A 23,390-nucleotide genomic window follows, 5' to 3' on the forward strand; every position below is an offset into this window, starting at 1 on the left:
GGTAAAAATGTAAAACTACTTGGAAAAGATGTTTGGCTTGTTTTTTTTTTGAGACGGAGTTTCACTCTTGTTGCCCAGGCTGGAGGGCAATGACGTGATCTCGGCTCACCACAACCTCCACCTTCCAGGTTCAAGCAATTCTCCTGCCTCAGCCTCCTGAGAAGCTGGGATTACAGGCATGTACCACCATGCTGGGCTAATTTTGTATTTTTAGTAGAGACAGGGTTTCTTCATGTTGGTCAGGCTGGTCTCGAACTCCTGACCTCAGGTGATCTGCCCCTTTCGGCCTCCCAAATTGCTGGGATTACAGGCATGAGCCACTGCGTGCGGCCAGCATATTCTTAAAAAGTTAAATATATACCTATCATATGATCCAGCCATTCTACCCCTTAGGTACCTAGACAGTAGTACTTAAGTACTGTTTAAGTTACAGTAATAATAATTGTGTGGTAGTAACAAAAGGATAGACATCTGTTTAACTACCTAAGGAGTGGAATGCTATCTACAGCACTGGGCAAGCCATGCTTTGCATATCACCTGGGCCAGGCACATGACTGCTAATGTTTCCATAAGTCTTTCAGGAAATTTTCAGCTTTAAAATAATATGACTCAGATTTCTGTAATCTGTACACAATATATATAGTACCCAGTTAGTCAATTGGATATTGGAAGGCAACTGGCAAACTCATTTTTCCAACCTTTTGAACCTTTCCAGGATGTTCTCCAACTATAATGTATCAAAACTTTGAGCTGTATGTAACAGAAAAGTAGAAATAAATTACCTTAAATAATAAAGATAACTTATTGTTCCTTGTAACCAAAAAGTCCAGAGTTAGGTGAGGTTTCAAGTGAGGCCTAATTCAACAGCTCAGTGATGTCACCAAAGACCCAGCATCTTTTCATCTTTATTTGCTGCCTTCATTGATATCCACTTCACTTTAAGGCTGCTATCTATTCCCTCCAAACTGACTTCTGGAGGCTTTGTTTCCTCATTCACATCCAAATGAAAGTCAACACTTCCTCCTTTTCACCAAGGGAGTTTTTTATACTGAAGCCTCCAGCAACTGTCTCCTTAGACCAAATTAGCTTAAGTCAATATAGAACTGAATCTGGGCATGGAATCATTTCCCCTAAAACACATGGTCTGTGTTGGGTAACAAGGGATAGCTACCTGAGTGAAAATCAGGATATTATTACCAAAAGGATAGAGAGATGGATGCTAGGTAGATAAAAACAGCAAATGTTCACTACAATTGGGAAAAATACAGATGGGATTTTATGATCAGTATTTGTACATAAGCTCATCCCCCGCCTTTAGTAGGCCAGCTTACTTTGTGGGATCCTTGTACCTCTTTATCCAGTGGTTTTCCTTTTGAGGGATTATAAGAGGACATAGATTTTCTTTTTCCTTGAAGTTTTCATCATTTGTACCAGTCTCTATAGTCACTTCAGTTGTTTGAGGGCTTCTCTTTTTATTGGCTTAGAAGCTTAGTATTTTCGTTATTTCTTTTCCACACCATATGCAACATGGGAAGGAGTAAGAAGTGTCTGTCCTTGGTTGGAAAGCTAGAGCTTTAGCGGTGTGACTCTAGGATAGCCTCTGCCTTCACTAGCTTGAGGTGGGTCTGATCTTCATTATCAATCGCTCCTCTTCTTGGTTGTCTTCAACAGATATTTCCAGCCTTAAACTTAGTAGATATCTTTTTTCCCATACTCTGCTAAGTAGGAAGGAGTGTACTCTGTGCATCCCTGTGGCTCTTAATGCTTTCAAATGCCAGCTCATGAGTCTTCAAACTTTTGGTCTTTCTAACTGATGCTTTGCTTCCCTGGAGAAAACTAATTACTTTATTATTTCTTTTCATCATTGTTCTTCTTGTTTCTACATCTGTTATATGCCAGTCTTGCTGCAGCTCAGTAGCATGTCCCAGTCCAAGTGTATTAGTCTGTTTTCACGTTGCTGATAAAGGCATATCTGAGACTGAGCAGTTTACAAAAGAAAGAGGTTTAATGGACTCACAGTTCCACGTGGCTGGGGACACCTCACAATCATAGCAGAAGGTGAAAGGTACGTTTCACATGGTGGCAGACAAGAGAAGAGAACTTGTGCAGGGAAACTCCCTTTATAAAACGGTCAGATCTTGTGGGAGTTATTCACTATCATGAGAACAGCAGGGGAAAGACTCGCCCCCATGATTCAATTACCTCCCACCGGGTCCCTTCCATGACACGTAGGAATTGTGAGAGCTGCAATTCAAGATGAGATTTGTATGGGGACACAGTCAAACCACATCACCAAGTTTCTATGCTTTTTCCCATATGCTGGTATAGGGCTCCCTTGAGAACACCCTCAGTTCACTACTAATGGTCCACAAGAGGTTAAATTGTTTTCCCCACCAACTGTTCAGCAATTGGGCCATTTTTTTTTTTCAGATGGAGTTTCCCTCTTGTCACCCAGACTCAAGTGCAATGGCATGATCTTGGCTCACTGCAACCTCTGACTCCCAGGTAAAAGTGATTCTCCTGCCTCAGCCTCCTGAGAGGCTGGGATTACAGGTGCACACCACCATGCCTGCTAATTTCTGTATTTTTTAGTAGAGATGGGGTTTCGCCATGTTGGCCAGGCTGGTCTTGAACTCCTGACCTCAGGTGATCCACCTACCTTAGCCTCCCAAAGTGCTGGGATTAGAGGCAAGAGCCACCATGCCCAGTCCAACTGGGCGATTTTTTCATGTGAAATGACTAGGGTTTAAACTGTAGAGGTGTTTTTATACCCAAGAAATCTGGGCACATGCAAGAACATCTGTCCTTTTCTTTCTAGGCAAAGACTCAGTCTTTTAAAAATCTTAGAGCCCTGAAGAGGAGCCCTAAAAATCACTTGCCATGTACTCCACTTTCTCCCTTTCCTTTTCTGGTATTTCCCAAGGTTTTCAGAATAATACCCTCAGGAAATGCTAGTAAGACCGCATACACATAATCTTCCTTCCTGAATAATTATCAGGCACTATATATTTGCTGACAAAATAAATGCATGAATTAGTGAAAATATACTAGTTATATACCAAATGAAAAATCAAATTATGAGACATATATAATATTATTCCTTCTCTGTAAAATGTAGCATATATTTGAATAAGCCTACCTACATAGAAAAGTCTGGAATTATACATAAAAATCTATAAAATAGTTTACTTTTGAGACTGGGATGAAAATTTTTAAAACTTAGTTATTTTTGACAATGATTTTTGTTTCCTTCCTTCTTTTCTCAATTTATTTCCCTTCTTTATTCTTTCATTTACTTATTTTTTTCTTTGCACCACGATCATATATTATATTCTTTAATACACTTTTTACTTTGGAATAATTTTAGATTTACAGGAAAGCTGCAAAGATAGTACATGGTTTCAGCTTCCCTTTATGTTATCATCTTACATAACTATGGTACACTTGTTTAAAGTAAGAAACCAACATTGGTACATTATTAACCAAACTCCAAACTTCAATCACATTTGATCAATTTTTCTTTAATTTCCTTTTTTCCTTTCTAGGATCCAATCCAATTGCATTTAGTTGTCATGTCTCCGTAGTCTGCTCTGTCCTGTGACAGTTTCTTTCCTTGTTGTTGTTTTTTTTTTTTTTTTTTTTTTTTTTTTTTATGAACTTGATAGTTTTGGGGTGTACTGGGCAGGTATTTTGAAGAATGCCCCTTAATTTGTGTTTATCGGCTATTTTTTAAAATTAAACCAGGGTTTGAGTTTTTGGAAGAAATATGATAGAATTGATGTGTCCTCTTTGCATCATGCTGGGGTACATGATAACAACATGACTTATCACTACTGATGTTCACTTTGATCACTGGGTTAAGGTGGTATTTGCTGTTCCTCCACATTCAAGTTACTGTTTCTCCCTTTCCAGCATGTATTAGTTTAATGATAAAATAATAACATATTTTTATTTATTTTTTATTTTTATTTATTTTTTGAGATGGAGTTTCATTCTGTCGCCCAGGCTGGAGTGCAGGGGTGTGATCTCGGCTCACTGCAACCTCCGCCTCCCGGGTTCAAGTGATTCTCGTGCCTCAGCCTCCTGAGTAGCTGGGATTACAGGCGTGTGCCACCTTGCCCGGCTAATTTTTGTATTTTTAGCAGAGACAGGGTTTCACCATGTTGGCCAGGCTGGTCTCAAACTCCCAACCTCAAGTGATCCTTCCGCCTCAGCCTCTCAAATGCCGGGATTACAGACGTGAGGCACTGCACCCAGCCATTCATAACATATTTTTAAAAGTAGAAAAATTATACCAAGGACCAGATGACTCCCTGCATATCAGTGGCTTCTTTGAAAAGATCAAAAATATTCTTTTTTCCCCCCCAGAGAATAGAGGAAGATGACCTACTGGAAATTTCTTTTTTATTTACTTTCCTGACAAATTCCACTCATATCCTTTCCATCTTTTTTCTCAGGAATATAGGACTTAAGTTTTTTAAAGCAGTTTTAGTGGTAATGGAAACAGAAAGTTTCCACTTTGTTTTCCAGCAATCCAGAAAGGAATGACTTGAACTTGATTCTTTGAAGTAGCTCGAAGTATTCTAGGAGAAGCCTAGAGTACAGCTGCACTGAATGCACCTCCACATTCAGGGTTTGGTATGATAGAACATTTTTCTGTTACCTTCACAACTGAAATGACATATCAAGACCTCATTCTGGTCGAAGTTTAAACATTTAAATAATTAATGCCTTTGTGAAGAAATTCCCCTGCTTTCCTAAAGGAATGTAGAAAAGTGGCATTGTTGCTCAGGTACTGCGAATCTTTCACTTCAATCTTGAAAAAAATGATCTGTGTGTGTGTGTGTGTGTGTGTGTGTGTGTGTGTGTTTTGGCACAGAATACTCTATAGTAGTTAAAAGTTTAAGCTTGTTCTGGATACATTATTTACTATCTTTGTAGGTCCCTTAATCTTTCTGAGACCTCGATTCCTCATCTGTAAAAATTAGAATAATTAAAACTATGACCTACCTCATACTATGAGGACTATTGTCTTTCTGTTAAATTAACTCTTTTAAACATTTTTGTAGAGATGGGGTCTTCCCATGCTGCTTCAAACTCCTGGGCTCAAGTGATCCTCCGACCTCAGCCTCCCAAAGTGCTGGGATTATAGGCGTGAGCCACTGTACCCGGCAGACCCTTTCATCGTTATGAAATGTGCTGGTATTCCTTATCTCCGGTAATACTTCTTGACGGAAAGATTACTTTGTCTGACGTTAGTGTAACCATGACAGTTTTACTGTTGTTGTTGTTAGGGTTTTATGGTATATTTTTCCATTTTTGTACTTTCAATCTGTATCTTTATACATAAAATGTGTCTCTTGTAAATGGCATATAGTTGGGTCTTGATTTTTTCCAGTCAGACAATGTTTGTATTTCGTTGGAGTATTTTGTTTATTTGTATTAATGTGACACATGATATACAGCCATGCATTGCTTAACGACAGGGACATTCTGAGAACGGCATTGTGTGAACATTATAGAGTGTACTTACACAAACCTAGATACTATAGCCTACTATATACCTAGGTTATATAATATAGCCTGTCGCTTCTAGGCCACAAATCTCTACAGCATGCTACTGTTTACACCAGCATCACCTTAAACACATGAGTAATGCATTGCACTATGACATTATGATGGCTATGACATCACTAGATTATGGGAATTTTTCAGCTCCATTATGATATTATAGGATCACCATATTTGCAGTCCCTTTTTGACTGAAATATTGTTATGCAATTCATGACTGTAGCTGCATTTAAGCTCACTAACTTGCTATTGTTTTCTAGCTGTTTAATCTGTCAGGTGTTTCTTCCTCTTATGCTACCTTATTTTGGATTAATTCAGTTTTTCATTATTACAACTCCATTTTGAGTCCTCCATTAACGTTTTGTTTATACTACTTTCCAATGTTTTCAGTGGTTATTCTAGAGCAATAGTTCTCAAACAGGAGTGATTTTGTTAACCAGAGAACATTTGACAATGTCTAGAGATATTCTTGACTGTCACATTTTGGGGGAGGTGCTACTGGCATCTAGTGGGTAGGGGCCAGGGATACCACTAAACAGCTTAAAATATAAAGGTTAGCCATACACAACAAAGAATTATCCAGCCCCAAAAGTCAAAAGTGACAAGGTTAAGAAACCTTGCTCTAGAAACCCTTCATCCTTAATTTATTACAGTCTTCCTTACTTAGTACCTTACCACTTCATAATGCAAAAAATTATACAAGAGTAAAGGTCCATTTATCTGCTCCCATCATTTCTACTATTATCATATATTTTACTTCTACATACAACTCCACAAGGCATTGTTATTATTGTTACTTTAAATAATACATAATCTTTTATATTTATGCACATGTATACCCTTTCTGATGCTCTTCATTTCTTCCTGGAGTGCTATTCTTTAATGTAGTATCATTTTCCTTCAGTCAGAAGGAAGAAGTATTTCTTACAGTGCAATTTTGATGGCAATGAATTCTTTCAGCTTTCATTTGTCCAAAAAAATCTTTATTGAATCTTCATTTTTAAAGGATTTTCACTGGACACATAATTATAGATTAGCAATTTTATCTTAGAGTATTTTAAACATGTGATTATACTATATTCTGGCATCCATGTATTGTGCTGTGTTGGAGTTTGTCGTTAGTCTTATTTTCATTTCTTTAGAGTCATTTGCCTTTCCCAACACTCCTCTGGCTGCTTTTTTTTTTTTTTTTTTTTTTTTTTTTGAGACAGGGCCTCACTGTTACACAGGCTGGAGTGCAGTGGCATGATTATGGCTCACTGCAGCCTTGACCTCTCAGGCTCAAGCAATTCTGCCACCTTAGCCTCCCACAGGTGTGCACCACCACACCTGGCTCATTTTAAAATTTTTTATAGAAATGGAGTCTCCCTGTGTTGCCCAGGCTGGTCTTAAACTCCTGGGCTCAAGTGATCCTCCTACCTCAGCTTCCTGAAGTGTTGGGATTACAGGCATGAACCACTTCATCCAGCCCTGGCTGCTTTTAAGTTTTCCTCTTTATCCTTGGTTCAGAAGTTGGACTATAATGTGCCTAAGGTTGGTTTTCTTGTTTTTATCCTACTTTGGGTTTACTGAGATTACTGGATCTATGGGTTGAGGTCTGTCATTACTCTGGGGAAATTCTTTGAATAGTTTTTTTTTCTGCCTCATTCTCTTGCTCTTTTCCTTCTGAGATTTTAGTTACACTTATATTATACTGGCTGACAATCTCCTACATAACTCTCATGTTGTTTTCTCTTCTTTACATTATTTTTTCTCTATGTACTTCAACTGAATAGTTTCTATTCCACTGTCTTTGAGTTCACTGCTCTTCTGCTGTGTTCAGTCTACCGATAAACCCATTCAAGGAATTATTTTAAAGTGAAATACACAAACATAAAATTAATAAAGTATAAAATTCAGTGGCATTTAGTACCTTCACAGTGTTGTCCAACCACCACCTCTAGTTCCAAAAAATTTTCAGCACCCCTAAAGTAAACCCTATATCTGTTAAGTACTCACTCCCTATTCCCTTCTACCCATAGACCCTGGCAACCACCAATCTGCTTCCTGTCTCTATGGATTTATCTATACCGGCTATTTCATATAAGTGGAATAAAAAATATGTGACCTTTTGTGTCTGGCTTCTTTTATTTAGCATGTTTTTGGGGTACAGCCATGCTGCATCATGTATCAGTATATTCAACATCTGGATCACTAGTGGGTCTACTCATACTGACTGTTCTCATTTTGATTATAGGTCACATTTTCCTGTTTCTTCATATGTCTCATGATCTTTTGATATGCTTGTTTTGCAGCAGACAAGTCTATGCAAACCTTTCCCAAAGTCCAAGAAAGCTGAGAGGCTGAAGAAAGAGGCTGACAAATCCAGTTTCTTAGAAAGAAACATTTAACAGTGACTTATGAACAGAAGCCATGTCTGTCTCAGGTGGCGATGAGACAAGATGGTGGATTCCTGTGCCACTACCCCTTAGACCCAGAGTTTATATACCACTGGGGAGGGAGTGGTTCAGAAGGGCTATGTAGGACAGTTGAAGTATAATAATATCAAAGTTGTTTGACCTAAGGACAGGATTTATGGTTAAGAACCTGCTCTTAAACAAGGAACAATAGATAAACTGGAAATCTTGGAGGCCTTCCTGGAACAGGGGTTAATTGGAAGCCAGCATGGTGGATTAGCTTCCATGATGGAGTTGGTTTAGCCTCCAGAATAATGAAAATTGTGCAAAAGTGACTATAGATTCTGATATCAGTGATTTTTTTTTCCTCCTAGAGAGAGAAGACTCTTTTGTCAGGAAAATGGGTGAGGAGTAATCACTTCAAACCAATTAGAAACAGAGCTAGGTTGTCACAGGGTTGTGGGTTTAGTTCCACTCTGTCCTAACTGAAATTCTTGAGGGCAAAATCTGAAAATAGATTCTTCCCTTTTGGGAGATAATCTTTTCCATACCCAGACTTTGTCTCCTATAAATCATGAGACTGCAAGAGATTTATCTCTGACTTTCCAGCCCATCCTCTGAGGCTCCAGTGCTACTCCAGTGCGCAAGAAGAGTCAGTGGGGAGAAACCAAGGTGAAACCTGACTTCAAGTTTGAGGCTTCTCCAAATTCTGATCTTTCATGTCAGCTCATGAGGCTGTCAAAAGTTCTACTGCTTTTCTCTCCTGAGCAGAGTCTCTCTGCCTATGGCAAAAAACAATTACCAGCCCATACCCAGACTCGGCAGATGCCCATGGAAGGAAAGTGGTCATTAATCTCCACTCACATAGAAAGGACTTCCCCCCACCCGCGCTCTCTCTCTCTCTCTCTCTCTCTCTGTATATATATACACACACACATACATATATACATATATTGTTATCACAGTAGGAGGGAGGTATGTTCCTATCTTCTATATCCTGCAGGGTTGCACTCCATTACATCAAGTAGAAATGGGCTTATGAGAATTGTATTAATTTTATTAATTCATTCAATTAATATTTATTGTTCACCTTCTATGTGTCAAGTACTGTTCTAAGCACTACAGTTGTTTCAATATTCTTACCTTTAGCAGTCATGTGAATAGTTGGATCATTTAGGGAGGTGTAACATTGGGAACGGAACCAGTTTTTGAATAGGAAGCGTATCAAGATTTCTGTTTTGGATGAGCTCAGTTTGACATGTGTATTAGGCATCTAAGTGGAAGTATCATGTAGGTAGCTAGATATACACGTAGATATACAAGACTAAAGTGTAACAGTAGCCAGGTGAAGAAAACATTTCAAGGAGGGAGTGATCAACTGTGTTGAATACTTCTGATAGGTTAAGCGGGGACAAAAAGACGGCCATTACATCTTTTGGCAACTGGTGGCCTTGAAGAGTTGTTTCAGTAAACTGGTAGGGCCAAAAGCCTCACTAAACTGAGTTACGGAGGAAAATTGGAGATAAAGAGGTTATACTAGGACAGGTGCCTGGATGACCTCAGCCAACCTAGTTCTTCCCACTCTTCCTCTTAGTTGAAGTGTGAAAAAATCTGAGCTATGTCTTTGTTTTGCAACATTTGTGCTCAGTGGGACAAGTGGCATCCAGAATATATAAATCCAGAGCAGAGCACTTTCGGGGTCACTCAGCTGTTGTGCAATGTAGGGTACGTGCAGACAAGACTCCAACCACCTTGGGCACTTTCCTGAGCCTTTGAGAGACCGGCTCACCCTGGATCCTAGGCTTCTGTTTATCCTTGCTGCCTATCTTTGGGTAGTAAGGCAGCTTTTCTTGACTTGTGCAAGTGTCCTGTCTTACTAGACTCATGCAGGTGGTAGAAATACTGGGGGTCCTTTTGCTCCTCGCAGCTGTTTTCATGTTATTGGAACTGCTGTTGCAATTGGGTCTACTCAAAGCCCCCGCCAGACTTGTGAGCCTTTACAAAGGTATAAACAACTCTGGATAAATTTTACTATTAAAGGGAGTATAGAAATGGGATGCCAGCTGGGAGGACATCAAGGGAGGGTTTTTGTAAAAACGATGAGATTGTATGATATACTTACATAAAACATGTTAGCATAGCAATGGTAAGTAAATTGTTATGCTTACTATTATTATCTCACTACAAGAATCATTTGAACTTTTCAAATAGTAGTCCATATAATGCTAGGACTTTTAGGATTCATATTGTGATTCTTTAAGTTTGGGCCAAAAAGGAAAGTTAAATTCTCAGAGAGAAAGTCAAAATCTTGTGAGTGTACTTGTGACTGATGACCCTACTCACTATGGACAAGCTTATTCCACCAGAGAACAGAAGACATCCATGGTTGCTCAGGTATTACAGGAGAAATATTTTTTGGCATGTAAGTTTTTCACTATAATTGTTTGAAGAGGGAAAGACTGTAAGAATTAGCTAATGTGTCAAGTGTATCTTCTCATTCACGAATTCAACAATTGTTTATTAAGCAACTATATGACACCATTCTAGATGCTTGAAACATGGCAACTAAAAAATATTTTTACTTTCTTGGAGGTCATATCCTTTGTTTGTTTGTTTGTTTGTTTGTTTTTGAGACAGAGTCTCACTCTTCACCCAGGCTGGAGTGCAGTGGTGCCATCTCGGCTCACTGCAGCCTCCACCTCCCGAGTTCAAGCGATTTACAGTTAATTTTTGTATTTTTAGTACATACAGAGTTTCACCATGTTGGCCAGGCTGGTCTGAAACTCCTGACCTCAAGTGATCCATACGCCTCAGCCTCCCAAAGTGCTGGGATTACAGGTGTGAGCCACTGCATCCGGCCTCTTGGAGGTCATATTTTAATAGGGGAATAGATAATCAAGTATGAAAATAATTGGTAAGATAATTTCACATAATGTTTAGTGGTATGAAGGATATACACAGGGTCATGAGACAGAAGGTGACTGAGAGGGGAGTTGGTGAAATTCTATATAAATAAGGTAGCCAAAGAAAGCTTTTCTAAGGGAAGTGACATTTGGCCTGATGAAGGAGGCAGCCATGTGTACATATGGGGTTGTGGGTTGGTGGGGGGCAACTTTCTAGGCAAAGGGAACAAAGATGCTAAGGTAAGGAGAAGCTTGACTTCTTAGAAAAGAAAGAATGCCAACATGTCTGCTGTATGTGTAAGGGCAGAGTAGTATGAGAAGAGGTCAGAGAGGTGGTCAATAGCCAGATCTGATATAGGGCTTTGTAGACTATGATAAGAAGTTTGCTCTTTTAAAAAATGTGGACAACACACATAACATAAAACTTACCATCTAGACAATTTTATTTTATTTTATTATTATTTTTTGCAGTTGCAATATTTAACAGAGTGAAAACAGAGCTCCCATACAAAGGGAGGGGACCCAAAGAGGATAGCCATTGCTGGCTCAAATGCCTGGGTTTATATCCTGATCATTGTCCCTCCCGCTGTGCTCTCAGGTGATAGATGATTGGCTATTTCTTTACCTCCTGTTTTTGCCTAATTAGCATTTTAGTGAGCTCTCTGATTGGTAAGGTGTGAGCTAAGTTGCAAGCCCCGTGTTTAAAGGTGGACGCAATCACCTTCCCAGCTAGGCTTAGGGATTCTTAGTCGGCCTGGGAAATCCAGCTAGTCCTGTCTCTTAGTCCCCCCCTCAACAGGAAAACCCAAGTGCTGTTGGGGAGGTTGGTTGATGACCGCTCTAACTGCTTCCTGCTGAACTGGGGCATAGTAGGGGTTGTGCAGTTGAGATTTCCTTGGGAGGGGTGCCTTCAAGGTCATTAACATCAGAGCATGGGCTAGCAGGCCAGTCCAGGGGTCCGCAGTAGATTTTAGTCACGGACGGCATCTGGGGCTCCATCTGAAGAACGATTTGTAGCTTTATAGCTTCGATTCTGGAAGAGACAAACTTAACAAGGAGGTTAAAGATACAGGGTCCAAAGAGGAGTAACAATATTATACCTGCTAGAGGTTCTAAGAAGGGGAGAATCCAGGGCATCCATTGGCTGAGGAGGTCCCAGGGTCCGGTGTTTTGAAGCTCCTCTGCTCCACTCTAACTTTCTCAGTGACGATTCCAGATTGATTAACATAACAGCATTCTTCCCCTAAAAATAAACAGGTTCCCCCTCTTTCAGCAGTTAGCAAGTCTAAAGCTCTTTGATTTTGAAGGACTACTGCTGCTAGGGGTTAAGTTGACCTTGCAAGGTGACCAGGGAGTTGGCAACCCGTTCCATGTCACCATTTAGTTCTTGAGATAATTTGTAGTAGAACTGAGTAGGGGTTGTGATACCACCAATGCCAGTACCCAGCCCACCTAGCACTCCTGCTCCGATAACAAAAGGAAGAATGGTACTCTTTTGTTGTGGGGCTTAGGAACGACATGATTGTATAAAACTTGTTCAGTGTAGATGGTCACAGGGGGCGCTAAGAATGAGAGGAAGCACATAGATTCTGAAGAGCCATTCAAACAATAGGCTGAGGTACCACAGACAAAAAATATTCCTGAGGGTAGGCAGACTATTCGTGTGGGAGGAGTTACCCACCTGATGCACTGGGAGTTGGTTGTGTCTATAGTATTGTTAAATTTTACACAGGTGAGGTTTGAGGTATGGGTTATTTCCAGATTGGAAACAAGAGGTCCTACTAAAACGGAAGTGGCATTTATTTCTGTGCTGAAGTTGTTCCATTGTTCAGGTACAGGGATTGAAACGTACGGCCTGAAGTGCAGGGGGAGGCACATCCAACAGTTAGTAGGGTTTTGGGCCGAGACCTCATGGAGCCCAGTAAGGGTGGTATTAAACAGGTTCACCAGACGAGTATGGGTACAGAGGGTTTCATGTAGTTTTGAGAGATCTAGTCCTTTGTTGGGGCTAGGCGTGCTATGTACCCAGGTCAGTTGGGAGAGTACTTCTTTTACATGTTTTTCTCTTGACTGATCTTGAACTCCACCCCCATCAGACATACCAGTATGGGTGAAGTAAGTCCAACAGACAGTGGCTCCAAGTCCTCCAGGACAATTAGGATTAATCGTTTTCCCTGTCCAATAATGAGTATTTGCTTGCATGCATGCAAAGAGTGGCAGAGTTATAGTAGTTGCGGGGCATATGGGTGTGGGCAGTGAAGGTGGGGTTTCCCTTAGATAAACTCCTATATGATGGGGCATCAATATTTCCAGGAAGCCGCATTCTCCATAGAAACTCTTGGTAAGGGGAGCTACTGGTCATACAGCGGCATGGAGGGGGTGCAGTGAGAGTCAAAGGGGGTAAGATAACAGTAAAGAGAAAAATATGATAAGGGAGGGCCATGGGGATTTATGATTTTAATTACTTTCCTCACAGTTGTCTGACAGCCACAAGTCTCCTTTAGCAGTGAGTATGCTGTTCACATCATGAGATTCCACACAGCAAGATCTCTTCCCCGTATTATTTTAACTGCTTCAGATACTAAGACTGCTACTGCTGCCACTACCCGTAAATAATGAGGCCAACTCTTTGCCACCACATCAATTTCCTTACTCAGGTATGCCATGGATTGCAAGCTCATCCTTCGGGCCTGTGTAAGGACTCCTAGAGCTATTCCTATTTTTTTCTGTGACATATAAAGAAAAGTCTTGCCCCGTTGGCAAGCTTAACATTGGGGCTTGGGTTAGGGTCTTCTTTAGGGTCTGGAAAGCCGCTTCTGCTTCAGGTGTCCATCTTACTAAGTGAGTATTGGCTTTCTGAGTTTCCTTAATCAGTGTTTATAACGGTCTATTTCGCCGTACCTGGGAATCTATATTCGGCAGAAACCTGTTATGCCAAAGAACCCTCTTAGTTACTTTAGGGTTTTGGGATTAGGATAAGCCAGTATAGGCTGGATACATTCTTCACTCAGGGCCCTGGTGCCTTTGGATAATTTTAGCCCTAAGTATTTAAACTGCTGTGAGCAGAGCTGAGTCTTTGGTTTGGAAACCTTGTAGCCACAGGTAGCGAGGAAATTTAAGAGCGCTTGGGTGGCTCGGTGGCACAAGGTTTCTGAACGGGCGGCTAAAAGTAACCATCTAGACAATTTTAAAGTGCACAACACATGGACACAGGTAGGAGAGCAACACACACTGGGGCCTGTGGGGTGGGAGTTGAGGGGAAAGGGGAGGAAGAGCATCAGGATAAATAGTTAATGCATGTGGGGGTTAATACCTAGGTGATGGGCTGATTAAGTGCAGCAAACCACCATGGCACATGTTTACCTATGTAACAAACCTGCACGTCCTGCATATGTATCCTGCAACTTAAAATTAAATTAAACAAACAATGAGGAAGTTCTCGTTTGACTGCCAACATGATATTTTATTGCACAGTTGTACCTAATTTTAAACCAATCAGTTCCCTATTGATGAAATTTTGTTTCCAGGTTTATGCTATTATAATGATGCAATGAATATTCTTGTGCCTATCTCTTTGAACACATGTAAGTATTTCTACGTAATGGAGATCAAAAAGTAGATTTTCTAGATCTACATACTTAAAATTTTAATAGATACTGCCAAATGCCCTCCCCAAAGGTTATACTTATTTATACTCCCATCCAAAGTGTACAAGAGTGTCTATTTTCCATACCCTTGGCAACATTTAGTGTTATCAATCTTTATATCTGACACTCTGACAGGTTAAAAAATGGCAAATCAACATCTAGTGCCCAGATCTTGGTTTCTAAAAATCATTTCCCAATAAAAGGAAGTAGGAATCAATGCAGAAATGATTAATTCCAGTGCTAGGGTAGGGAAAAAACAAAATGAGCCTGGAACACCTTGTGGTGCCACAAAACAAGGAAGTGGGCAGAATATGGGAAATGTTTAAGAATAGAGGGGCCAACCTGAAGGAGCTCCTAATGGCCAAAGGTAGAAGAATTTGAGCAACAAAACAATGACAATATTAGGTTATAAGCCATAGAGTAAAATAAACATCCATGCTGATATAAATACATGAGAAAATAAGCAGGAGATGGGACATCTTCCTTAAAGAATTTCAATATAGAGAGTGAAAAAAAAAAGAAAATCACTGCTGTTGTCTGAATGTGCCTCCCCAAATTCATATGCTGAAACTTAATCATCAGTGTGATCAATGTGATAGTATTAAGAGGCAGGTCTCTAGGAGATGATTAAGTCATGAGGGTAGAGCCCTCATGATTGGGATCAATGACATCATAAAAAGGGATTTGCCCTTTTTACCCTTCTGTACCTTCTGCCATAAAAGGGAGCAGTGTTCTTCCCCTCTGGAGGATGCAGCAACAAAGTGGAAGGAGAGAATAGCCTTCAGCAGACACATTTTGGAAGGAGAGAATAGCCTTCAACAGACACTGAACCTGCCAGCACCTTGATCTTGGACTTCCTAGCTTCCAGAACTGTGAGAAATAAATATCTGTTCTTTAAAAATTACCCTGCCTCCATTTTTTGTTGTTGTTATAGTAGCACAAACAGACTAAGACAATCCCCACTAGGTAAACACTACCTTAATAATTGCTGCTATCAAGAACCATTGATGAATGCTAAAATTAGTGGGCAAAAGTATGATGGGAAATAGAATATCTGAACAGTCTCAATGCATCATCCAGAATATATTTAGTAATTGTGAAGAGGAAAACTGTAACTTTACAGTAAAGAAATCCAGCAAACACCCCTTTAACCAAATGATCAAGGTTAACATCACCAGTATTAAAAATTATCATCAAATACGTCCTGATATAATGCACTAAAAAGGGCTAAAAATCACTTTGGTGGCATTCTCACCAAAAACACAAAACATGAAAAAACATCAGACAGACCCTCATTAGGGACATTATACAATATAACTGACCAGTACTCTTTAAAATTGTCATGGTCATCAAAGACAGACTGAGAACTGTCACAAATAGGAACAGAATAAGGAGATAACAAAATGCAATGTGGGATCCTAGATTTGATCCTTGATCAGGAAAGGACATTAATGGGACAACTGGCAAAATTCAAATAAGGTCTAATATAGTTAATAGTGTTGTATCAATATTAGTTTCCTGATTTTGATAATTGCACTATAGTTAAGTAAGATGTTAGCATTAGTTGAGTGAGGATATATGAGAACTCTCTCACTATTTTTACAACTTTTCTATAAATCCAAAAGGCTTTTTGAAAATGAGAGCCCACTGTCTTAATTTGCATTACTACTCTGAGCATTTGTCTTAGTTTATTGGTCATTTATATTTTCTTTTCAACAAATTTCCTTTTCCCACTTTTTTATTGGATTTGTTTTGTATACTAAAAAGTTATATACATTGTACACTAAGAAATTAGCTCCTTGTATGGGATAAATATATTTTCCAGCTTGTCTTTTTATTTTTTAAAATGGTGGCCTTATATGTATATGTGTATACAAATTTTTTCCTTTCTTTTTTTTAGAGACAGTCTTGCTATGTTGCCCAGTCTGCTCTTGAACTCCCAGCATCAAGTGATCCTCCCACCTTGGCCTCCCAAAGTGTTGGGATTACTCGCATGAGCCACTGTGCCTGGCCTATGGATGTTTCTAACTGATGATTTCTGCTGACCTGTGGACAGAAAATAAGAAAAGTAGCAAAGTGGCTTTAAGTTTTCAACTGTAAACAAAAGACCACAGAATAAAAACACTACTTAATAGAAATGACTGTCTCTCCAAGTTTTTCTTTCCTCCATAAAAATAACATTTATTTAAAAAAAGTACACACAGTAAAATTCATCCTTTTTAGTGTATAAGCCTATGGGTTTTGACAAATGCATACACTTACATAACTACAATTAAGACACAGAAAATTTCAATTATTAAGACAAATTCCTTGTGCTACCACTTTGTAGTCAAGGAGCATTCCAACCTTAACCCCTGACATCCATTGAAGTTTTTTCTCCATTCCTATTGTTTTGCTTTTTGAGAAAATAATATGAATGAAATCAAACAGTAAGTAGCCTTTTGAGTTTGGCTTCTTTTACTTAGTAAAATGCATTTAAGATTCATCCAAGTGGTTGCATGTATATTTCATTAGTTTTTATTGCTGAGTAGGATTCCATTGCATGGATATACTACAGTTTATCTATGCACCAGCTGAAGGATATCCTTCATTTTTATGTTCCTCAGTTGCAATGGTCTGTAGGTCTAGTAAAAAGCAGAGGTGAGATTTTCTACCTAACAGGAAACAGTTCCTTCTAAAAAGTCCAGCTTAGAAGTATGCCCCTGGTAACATGCATCAGAGGCTGTATCAGGATAATTTATTCCTTGTCACTTAACTATGTCTGAAATTGGACTGTTAATCCTAAGTGAGCAGTATATCAAAGGAATAGGAGTTTGTCCTGAGTATAGTCAGATGATATCCCCAGAGTAGGCCTGAAAAATATTCTGGAAGCCATGCCATTGGCAGAATATTTTTTTTTAAATTTCTTTTTAGTTAAAAAAAAAAAAAAACACTGAAAAAAGTAAAAATCACCCCAAAATGACACCACTTTAAAAATTTTACAAAGTAAAAGTCCTCCTTCAGCCTATTCAATCCCACTTCCAAAGGTTTACAACTTTCTATGTCTATTTCCCAGCTTTTTCGTAAATTTATTCAGAAATATTTATATACATACATACGATACATAAATGAATGCTTTTGCATAAAAATGTGTTTGTACTATACATATTTCTGCATCTTGTTTTTTAACTTAATACACAACCTTGGACATGAGTATAGGTCATAATATATTCATAGATACACTTCACTATTTTAATGGCTGCATAGTATTGTACTAAATAAACGTACCATAAGTTATTTATCCATTTTCCTACTGATGGACATCCCTACTTTCGTGAGTTTTATTGAGATATAATTCCTAAACCACACAATTCACCCATTTAAAGTGTACAATTCCTGGTTTTTAGTATATTCAGAGTTGTGAAATCACCACCATGACCAATTTTAGAACACTTTCATCAACCTCTAAAGAAACTTCATACACTTCAGCTGTTACCTCCAGCCCTTCCCATTCCCCCCAACTCTGTGCTAGCCCTAAGCAACCACTAATCCACTTTCTATCTCTATGTATTTGCCAATTCTAGACACTTCATATAAATAGTATCATATAACATGTAGTCTTTTGTGACTGGCTTCTTGCACTGAGCATATTCTGAGTTCTTCCATGTTGTAGTATGTGTCAGAAGTGTTCACCACTCTTCTACTTTTTGAAAGAGTTTGTGAAGAATTTGTATTAATTTTTCATTAAAAGTTTTGTAGAATTCATTTAAGAAGCTATTTCAGCCAGGGCTCTTCTTTGTGGGTATCTTTTAAAAAACTCATTTAACCTATTTACCTGATATAGGTTTATTCAAGTTTTCTACTTCTGAGTTGGTTTTGGCAGTTTGTGTCTTCCTAGGAATTTGTACACTTCATCTATGATAATTTATTGACATAAAATTAATCATAATATGCTTTCATAATCTTTTTTATTTCTACAAGTTCAGTTGAAATGTTCTCTCCTTCATTTCTGATTTTAGTAATTTGATTCTTCTTTTTTCCTGGTCAATCTAGCAGAAGGTGTGTCAGTTTTATTGATCTTTTTATAGAATCAACTTTTGGTTTCATTGATTTTTCTCTAGTTTTTTTTTACTCTATTTTATTTATACTCATCTAATCTTTTGTATTTCCTTCTTTCTCCTGGCTCTAGGTTTAGTTTGCTCTTCTTTTTCCAGGGTCTTAAAGTGTAAAATGAGGTTAGTGCTATGGTCTTTCTTCTTTTTTTATTTTTTTTGAGACAGAGTCCCGCTCTGTTGCCCAGGCTGGAGTGCAGTGGCGCAATCTTGGCTCACTGCAAGCTCCACCTCCCAGGTTCATGCCATTCTCCTGCCTCAGCCTCCCGAGTAGCTGGGACTACAGGTGCCCACCACCACACCCGGCTAACTTTTTGTATTTTTAGTAGAGGCGGGGTTTCACCGTGTTATCCAGGATGGTCTAGATCTCCTGACCTCGTGATCCGCCTGCCTTGGCCTCCCAAAGTGCTGGGATTACAGGCGTGAGCCACCGTGCCCGGCCTTTCTTCTTAAGTATAGGCATTTACACCTATACACTTCCCTGTAAACACTGCTTTAGCTGCATCTTGTAAGTTTTGGTGTGTTGTGTCTTCATTATCATTCATCTCAAAGAATTTTGTAATTTCCCTTATGATTTTTTTTGACACAGTTTTTTTCTTCTTCTTTTTTTTTGGTAATGACAGGGTCTTGATGGGTTGCCCAGGCTGGTTTTGAATTCCTGGTCTCAAGGGATCCAAGGCATCCTCCCACTTCGGCCTGCCAAAGTGCTGAGATTCCAGGTGTGAACTACTGCACCCAGCCAGTCACTTACAAGTATGTCTGATTTCCACATATTTGTGAGTTTCCCAACTTTCCGTTGTTTTCTAACTTTGTCCCATGTGGTCAGAGGACACGCTTTGCATGATTTCAGTCCCCTTATATTTATTAAGGCTTGTTTTATGTTTTAACTTATGGCCTACTTTGGAGATGTTTCATATGCACTTGAGAAGAATATGTATTCTGATGTTGGGTGGAAAGTTATATAGATGTCTTTAAGGTCAATTTGCCTTACAATGTTGTTCAAGTCTTCTATTTCCTAGTTTATCTTCTGTCTAGGTGCTCTATTATTGAAAAAGGGGTAATGAATATTCCAACTCTTTTTATGGACTTACCTATTTCTTCTTTCCTTTCAGTTTTCGCTTCATGTATTTTGGGCTGTACCGTTAGGTGCATATATATTTATAGTTGTTACATCTTCTTGATGGATTGACCCTTTTATCATTGTAACATTTTACTCTATCTCCAGTAATTTTTTTTAAAAGTCTATTTTGTCTGGGATTAGAATAGCCACTCCAGCTTTCTTATGGCTGTTGTCTGTGTGATATATTTGTTTTCCATCCTTTTACTTTTAATCTATCTTCTAATCTAAAGTGTGTCTCCAATAGATGGCATGAAGTTGAATCAGACTTGTTTCTGACATCTCTGCCTTTTATAGTATTGTTTAATCCATGCACATTTATTGTTATTTTGATACAGGAAGATTCATGACTGCCATTTTATTGTTTTTGATATGCCTCAAGCTTTTTGCTTCTCCATTCCTTCTCTTGCACTGAGTATTTCATAATGTGATATTTATATTTCTTTAATAATATTTTTGATTTTTAAAAGTTATTTCCTTAGTGGTTGCTCTAGGGCTTACCATACACATCTTAACTAAACTGAATAGGCTTCAGATAAATACTAACTTAATTCCAATGTAACAACCCTATTCCTATATAAACCCATCCCCTGCTTTGTGGTATTATTGTTATACAGGTTATTTCTATACATTATAAACCCAACACACATTATTTTAATTACTTAATTTTACATCTTTAAAAGAAGCTGAGAGAAGAATAAGTATATGTTTATAGTTTTTTTATATTAAACTTCTTATTTCCTATTTCACATTCTCTCCATTTGTTACTGTGGATTTGTGTTACTATCTGGAGTCAGTTCTTTAGTACAAGACAGTTTTGCTTCCATTCAGCTTCTTCGTCCTGTTATTGGCAAATATATTATATTTTATATGTTATAGGCCAAACAATGCAACTATATACATATTGTTTTATACAATTGTTTTTTACATTAGTTAAGAGAAAAAAGAAAAATGCATAGATTGTTTCTGATAATTACATAATTATTTTTGCCTGTGCTCTTTTTCTGCATGTGTGTAGATTCAGATTACTGTCTGAGTTCACTTGCTTTCAGCCTGAAGAACTTCCTTTTGTATTTCCAGTAAGTCAGGTCTGCCAGCAACAAATTCTCTTGGTTTTTGATTATGAGAGATGTTTTATTTCACCTTCATTTTTGAAAAACAGTTTTATTGTATATAGGATTATTGGTTGACAGTTATTTTCTCTGAACACTTTGAATGTGTTATTCCACTGCCACTGCTACTGTTTCTGAGGGAAAGTCAACTGTTAATTTTATTTGGGTTCCTTGGTAAGTGATGGCTCATTTTTCTCGTATTGCTGCCAAGATTTTCTTTTTGTTTTTGGGTTTTAGCATTTTTCTTATGATGTATCTGTTTGTAATTTCTTTTTCTTCTGGGATGTATAGGTTAATGTCTCTCATCAAATTGGGGGTATTTAGAGCCATTATTTCTTAGAATATTTTTCTGCTCCTTTTTTTCTCTTCCTTTTTTCCTATACTCCTATTAGAAATATGTAGGAATGCTTAATGGTGTCACACGGGTTCTATACTCTTGTTTAATTTTATTCATTTTTTTTCTTTCTGTTCTTCAGCCTGGATAATATCTCAGTTCATCTTCACAACCCATTGAGGTAAGTAGCATTATTATCCTTACTTTATAGATGAAAAATGGGAGGCTCAGATTAAGTGACTTGCCAAGGTCACACAATGTTAAGTGTGGCTGTACAGGTCTGACTCCAATTTGTACTACTTCCTCTCTGCATAGTCTTTTTATTTTCCAGCAACCATAAACAAACAACTGGGGGATTTGTGACTGGCATCCTCTTTTCTAGAGAACTCTTTCTTTCCATTTCCCTTTGGTATTCTTTGCTAGTATGTTCCTCTTCTAAAATTCATATGCCTAATATTTAACATATATTAGACACTTAATCAATGTTTATTGCTTTGAATTCAATGGCTACTCAATGGTTGGTAGCTTAAATGGCTATCAGAACAACAACATTTTGATCTAAAATATTTCACTAGAAAAATATATAGCTTTTTGAAGACTGATAACTTGTGGAGGAAGCATTCATTAAATATGTCCACTGACTTATGAAACTACCTACTATTACTGCTGATAGTTCTGACTTAATAGCATTTGTTGATGCTTAGGCCTGGGGTCCTGCTCTTTTATTTACTAGGTGGATGAAATATGGACAAATGGCCTCTAGTAAATAAATATTTCAACATTTAATTAGTTTTTTGTTTCTGTATATAGGAAGCAGTCTAAGAAAGAATGTTATCTCTAGAGACAAATATTGAGGACCCCAGAAAAATTATAAAGATTTTAAAAAATCCTTAGGAATAATCCTTTTTAATTTATCCTGAGAAAATAATACTCTTTGCACTCTACCCTTCATATTCAGCATATCATCTGTCCTATATAGTCTTCAATTATATAAAAGAAAATGTTTTCTACCAGTTCTCTCCAAAAGCTGAAAGGGGTTGTCCTAATTACTTTTTTTCCCCTCCCTCAGTTAGTTTTTCCTCTTCAACTCCAAACAAACTGGTGTCTATACATAAATCCTAGATCCAAGATTCCAATTCAAGAAAGACCATCCAGGACCCACAATCTATATATATTCTAGCTACCACTGATTTCTGTAGTGCTACCTGTAGCACATGATATGAGAGAAGTCGCTTGGAGATTTGACCGTTGCTTTTTGTTCTTTCCAAACTCTATCACCAATATTTTCCCACGTAGTTTATATCCATTTACTAGATGCAATGCTTGCCATGCTATCTCCTTATCTAAAAGAGAAAGAAAAAATTTCAATTTACATAGGACTGAACAATTCAATTCTATTCCAGGTCTAGTTTAGGTTATTTTGCCTTGGAGTTAAATGTAAGCTATAAGGCCATATAGTCATTTGATTTTTATCATTTTTTCTATAATCTCCCATTTGCATTATTCAGCAAAATTAAATTAGTGACTAAAAATAATAATAATAATAATAATAACTCAAAATGGGTGTTTGAGGGTGTCTCCTAATTCAAAGAAATAAGTAGAGAAACAAAAATATAGGTAGTGTGCTAAAGAAGTCTAAGCTATTAGTAATTATATATAAGCCTCTACCTTAGGTAACAGATTATAGGTATTATTAGAATCAATCATTTTCAAAATGAGTAATGCAAAAAAAGTTATGTTATTGAGAGCACTTTGCTACTTCTATTTTTTTTTTTCAGTGGGAGAGTGGTTCTGGGCCACCTTATTGGGATAAATAAGTATAAGAACCCTTATAGGCATATGGAAGGTTGAAATGTGAGAATATATACATATGCCAGGAGTATTCAACTTATGGGTCTAAGAGTCTGGATGTAAGAAATAAGGAAGGGATGATTTATGGCCAGGAGTTTGTGGAATCATAAGTAGACAAGTAGACTGACCAATTTTGTTTCATATATATATGTACTACAAATTTTTTTAAGTGTATAGCTTTCAAGATTAGTAAAACAGCTATACATTTTAAAGTACTTGCTTTAAAAGCCTTTTTATTATGTATTTTTTCAATTAATACATCGTATTATATGGGGCGCCCATAAACTTGTTTTTAAATTTAAAGGGGGTTCTTACACTTGAAAAGACTGAAAACCACAGTTACAGAGCATTTAGAAACTTTCAGTATG

The 23,390-nt window shown here is 37.9% G+C and overlaps 1 protein-coding gene and 1 pseudogene across 20 annotated transcripts in view; both read right to left on the reverse strand.

The window, feature by feature from the left end:
- Nucleotides 1-11,295: 11,295 nt before the first annotated feature.
- The window catches only part of RBM41 (RNA binding motif protein 41), a 60,244-nt gene continuing 48,149 nt past the window's right edge, over nt 11,296-23,390 (reverse strand). For 13 of the 20 annotated variants that reach the window (XM_077987668.1, XM_077987665.1, XM_015127926.3 and 10 more), the window contains 2 exons: nt 22,377-22,514; nt 11,296-16,563 (listed from right to left, as the gene is read on the reverse strand). In XM_077987668.1, coding sequence (XP_077843794.1) covers nt 16,463-16,563; nt 22,377-22,514 — 239 coding nt within the window. In that variant the 3' untranslated portion in view covers nt 11,296-16,462. 20 annotated transcript variants of the gene reach the window in all.
- Nucleotides 11,711-13,313, reverse strand: LOC144338829 (syncytin-1-like; annotated as a pseudogene).

The sequence above is a fragment of the Macaca mulatta genome, chromosome X (genome assembly GCF_049350105.2).
Source record: "Macaca mulatta isolate MMU2019108-1 chromosome X, T2T-MMU8v2.0, whole genome shotgun sequence".
Classification (NCBI taxonomy): domain Eukaryota; kingdom Metazoa; phylum Chordata; class Mammalia; order Primates; family Cercopithecidae; genus Macaca; species Macaca mulatta.